Here is a 4,148-nt window from a genome sequence, read left to right on the forward strand (position 1 = left end):
ATTTAAATTATCCATCTGTAAGGTACAGAAAAAGCGTGTCGCGTTCATCTGTAGCTCAGTTGTTTTTCCACAGGAGGCAGTAATCTTACACAAAAACACTGAATTATCAGCATAATTAAATCCAAATCCAGCATAGAGGGGTTCAGTGAATGTGGTGTTAACCGTATGTAAGTGTGTGGCGTGTGTGTGTCAAAGACAGAGTAGAAGGACAGAGAGCCCCGCCCGGCCGGTCCAGATACACTCCTACTCTGTTAGAGTGATGTAAAGGGACAGATATTTCTGTGCTCTTATTATTGTGTCTGACAGCGAAACTGTTATTTGAACAGTTCAGACTCCAGGACTTTTTGTTGTATCCAAACAAAGACTCACTGCGCCATCCTTTCCTGCCGATTCTTTTATACGTGACCGATACAACAACCCCTTCCCTCTCACTCCAGTCAGTCTCCCAGTAACAGCGTCCGGACAGACTCTCTACACAGAACCTGAGCGCACTCATCGAATCTCTCTGGATGAGCAGGGTATGCCTGCTTCTCTCTCACATACGTCACCCTTCTGTTCCTCTCAGTCAGAGTAAGATGAGTGTTTGTGGTGTTTAAATCCAGCGTGAGATCACATGCATCTGAACACAAGAGGAGAGATGACAACATTTAGAATTCAGGATTGTAATCAACATCTGGTTTATCTAGAGTTAGGGACAGGAAATCGAATTAGCTGAGCGTTAAAGCGTTTGCGTGTCTGTGCAAATCTGAGTCGATCGATGACATGTTTATCACAATGGTTAAATAGGAACTAGGATTCTTGTATCATATTGATATAAAAATGCAATGCACAACAAAAAAGAAATTATGTTTCATTCCTTGTTATTAACAATGTGAAGTGTGTTGAAGCTTACAGTGCACCCAAACTGGGGTTTGTGAAGGAACTGCAGGGATTTGTATATTTAAAAGAAAAGCTCATAATTAACTAAATAGGTTTATCAAAAAAAATATGATAAAGGTCAAAGGTGTGAATAATTACACTTTCACTAGTCTCTGATGCAACCTGTGTTGTTAAAAGCGCTATATAAATAAAAATGATTGATTGATTGATCAACACACAGCCTAAAATCAGTAAATTATGAATAATTTTCCTGTTGTGTGGATAATAATATGTAATCGTTTAATCAGTAAAAGTAACTGTAGTCTGATTCAGAGTATATTATAATTTAATCTAATACAATTACTTAATATTTGGAATCTGATTAGGTTTAATCAGATTATTAATCCAAATTGCATGTAATGTTACTATAAACTCTGTTTGTGTGCGACCTACATTTTTGTAGTCCTGCTGTAATCCTGAACGTTCCTCCACAGTCCACGCTATAAAAGACAAAAGATGTCACCCTTGATTTACATCATAATATTATGTAAATATTTTCATTTGCGCATTAGAGAATGTAGACATTGTTAAAAACACTGGTGCTCATGCTCATATTTTTTCATGACAATAATGTTATCTCACCAGTCACGACCAAGTCTTAAGTATTTTATGAGGTGGCTAATTCATAAAAATTTGTATCACCTCACTCATTCATACAATTGTGCAACTTGTAAAATATGTATGAATTGCTTTAACTCCTAAAAACTATGCTTTGTTATTGTCAGAAGATCAGCTATCTTGTTGAATGTTTGTAGTGGTATAAGCGTTGCACCACCAATACTTATACAAGCGTCCGACCCTTAAATGATTCACTTGAGTTCATTCATTGAAACTGTGCTTTTCACTGTAATCGAGAAAAATGTGAAATAAAAAAAATATTGGCGGCTGAACTAAATGAAAAACTGTTTTTCGCATTTTTTCCAGTATATTTTGCCCATTTTTGCATAAATTAAAAAGCCAAAATGTGCTTTTTACTGTTTTTAAATAATAATATTTACTTAAGACTAAACATTTCTTAAATATACTTAGAACTATGCCAACAAAGTAATATATAACTTAAAGTTTGGACTTTTAGACATTGAACCCTGATTAACAAGCAAATAGAGCTCATAATTTAGTCATAAATTATTCAGTTATTTATTTTTATGCTACATAAAAAGTTTTTCAGATGACATTCAGTGACAGCACACACAGTTACAAATATACACGGATGACTGTTGGTGTTAAACATACTTGAGTTTGTATAGACTGTAGTTTGGATCAGAGAGCAGCTTGACTAATGATTTTCCTGGATGATTGTAGCTCAGATCCAGCTCTCTCAGGTGTGAGGGGTTTGAACTCAGAGCTGAAGCCAGATAACAACAGCCTTCCTCTGTCACCATGCAACCAGATAACCTACAAACACACATCAAAAAAATTACATAATCTATTTAATAAACAGTTTAAAGTTTATTAATCTGTTGTATTACTTCAGTATATTGAGTTGACAATGTGAACTCTTCAGTCCATCAGAGAGCAGCTTTACTCCTGAATTCTGCAGGTCGTTGTTACTCATGTCCAGCTCTCTTAGTAAGGAGTTTGTTGATTGTAGTGAAGAAGACACACTTTCACAGCACTGATCAGTAAGATTACAGTAAGCAACTCTGTAACAGGATGAAATAATTCATTATAATACCAGTAATTCATCTTAGCAAAACCTAAATCACCTAAAATCACCTAAACTCTTTTAAATACTTGATAATATTTGACTTCCCTTGCTATAAAGGTTGTTTATGCATTCATGCAGCTCAACAGACACAAGTGAAACTAAGGTGTTGGATCAAAATCTGAGAAAAACACCTACTGAAAAAAAGACAAAAAACATTCAAGCGTAAATTCACCAATAAAGAAATCAAAAGGCAGGTTATATATTCACACAAAAGCAGTAGCTATTTAAATTTAAGAGCTCAAATCAGCAGTGCACTCCTAATTTAAACAACCTAAATTTGATATATTTACAATTGCAACTGTAATTTAAAAAACAAATGATCTTTTTGTCCTTTTTTTAATACCTCAGTACGTGGAGTTGACAGTGTGAATTGTTCAGGAGGAGCTCCACTCCTGAATCTTGAAGGTTATTGTTACTCAGGTCAAGCTCTTTCAGTGAGGAGTTTGATGATTGTAGAGATGAAGACAAAATTTCACAGCATTGACCAGTGAGATTACAGAAGGCAAATCTATAACACAAGATGAAATGTGGTTTTATTTTAATGACACTGATATCACCTATTGGAGCTAGCTTTAATTTTTTTGCATTACTATTATTTCTGTAATTTCATGCGTTTAAAACAGCTGAACTAAATGTCAATCCAAGACTTTTCATGTTCATACACATACCAATGCTGTAGATAAATAAATGAATTACACAAAGTAGTTTTTACGTTCTTACATCTCTGTTGTTGGATTTAGTACTGTAATGGTATATTGGTATGTTCTTCCTTTGAAGTGCTTAATGCAGACATCTCATCCCCTAACGTTCCCTCAAATCCCCCAAGGTTCTATGACATGTTTGATTAAGTCTGCGGTTCTCAACTCCAGTCCTTGCACCCCACCCCTCTGCATATTTTGTATGTATCTCTTTGTTAATGCACCTGATTCAGATAATCAGCTAGTTAGAATAGAACTTCATGGATGAAACGGTGTTCCCCATCAACATGTTTACTCTGTGTTACTAAGATAATGTTAACTCTCAGTGCAGCCAGATAATGTTTTAATTAAGTTAATTAATTATCTTAATCAATATGCAATCAAATTATTTCAGATATTTTCCTTGAGGAGAGTTGTCACATCAGTGTTATTGAAACTTATAAAAATGTCAATGTTACTGTGTCACAACAATCCAGAAGCATTCAGTTTCACCTGGTATCACAAATAATAACACTCACACAGCTTTTCTGCAGTTCACCACAGCTGGTATCAGTCTCCTTCTGCCTTCATCTGATGTGTTGTATTTCTTCCAGATCAAACTCATCCAGCACACTCCTCTGATATCTCAAGCATGTGTAGGCAATTGTTGAGCAGTGAGCAGGAGAGAGTCGATTCATTGAGATGTTTCTCTGATTTCACAAACTCTTGTATCTCTCTGTACAGAGTTTGATCATTCATTTCCAGCAGACAGAGGAAAATATTGATGCACCTGTCAGCTGAAAGCTGTTCATCACTCTTGATTTTTGTCTTTAATGTACTGTGTG

General features: G+C 35.3%; 1 protein-coding gene across 1 annotated transcript; it reads right to left on the minus strand.

Annotated features, from left to right (window-relative positions):
- Positions 1–437: 437 nt before the first annotated feature.
- Positions 438–3,908, minus strand: LOC122362022 (NACHT, LRR and PYD domains-containing protein 5-like). Its single transcript, XM_043263267.1, has 6 exons — positions 3,843–3,908; positions 2,970–3,134; positions 2,388–2,561; positions 2,152–2,313; positions 1,312–1,358; positions 438–619 (listed from the first exon to the last, which is right to left on the minus strand). Exons 3-6 carry the CDS (start codon positions 2,471–2,473, stop codon positions 438–440), a joined length of 477 nt encoding a protein of 158 aa, XP_043119202.1. The 5' UTR covers positions 2,474–2,561; positions 2,970–3,134; positions 3,843–3,908.
- Between the last annotated feature and the right edge of the window lie 240 nt (positions 3,909–4,148).

Source organism: Puntigrus tetrazona, chromosome 17 (genome assembly GCF_018831695.1).
Source record: "Puntigrus tetrazona isolate hp1 chromosome 17, ASM1883169v1, whole genome shotgun sequence".
Classification (NCBI taxonomy): Eukaryota; Metazoa; Chordata; class Actinopteri; order Cypriniformes; family Cyprinidae; genus Puntigrus; species Puntigrus tetrazona.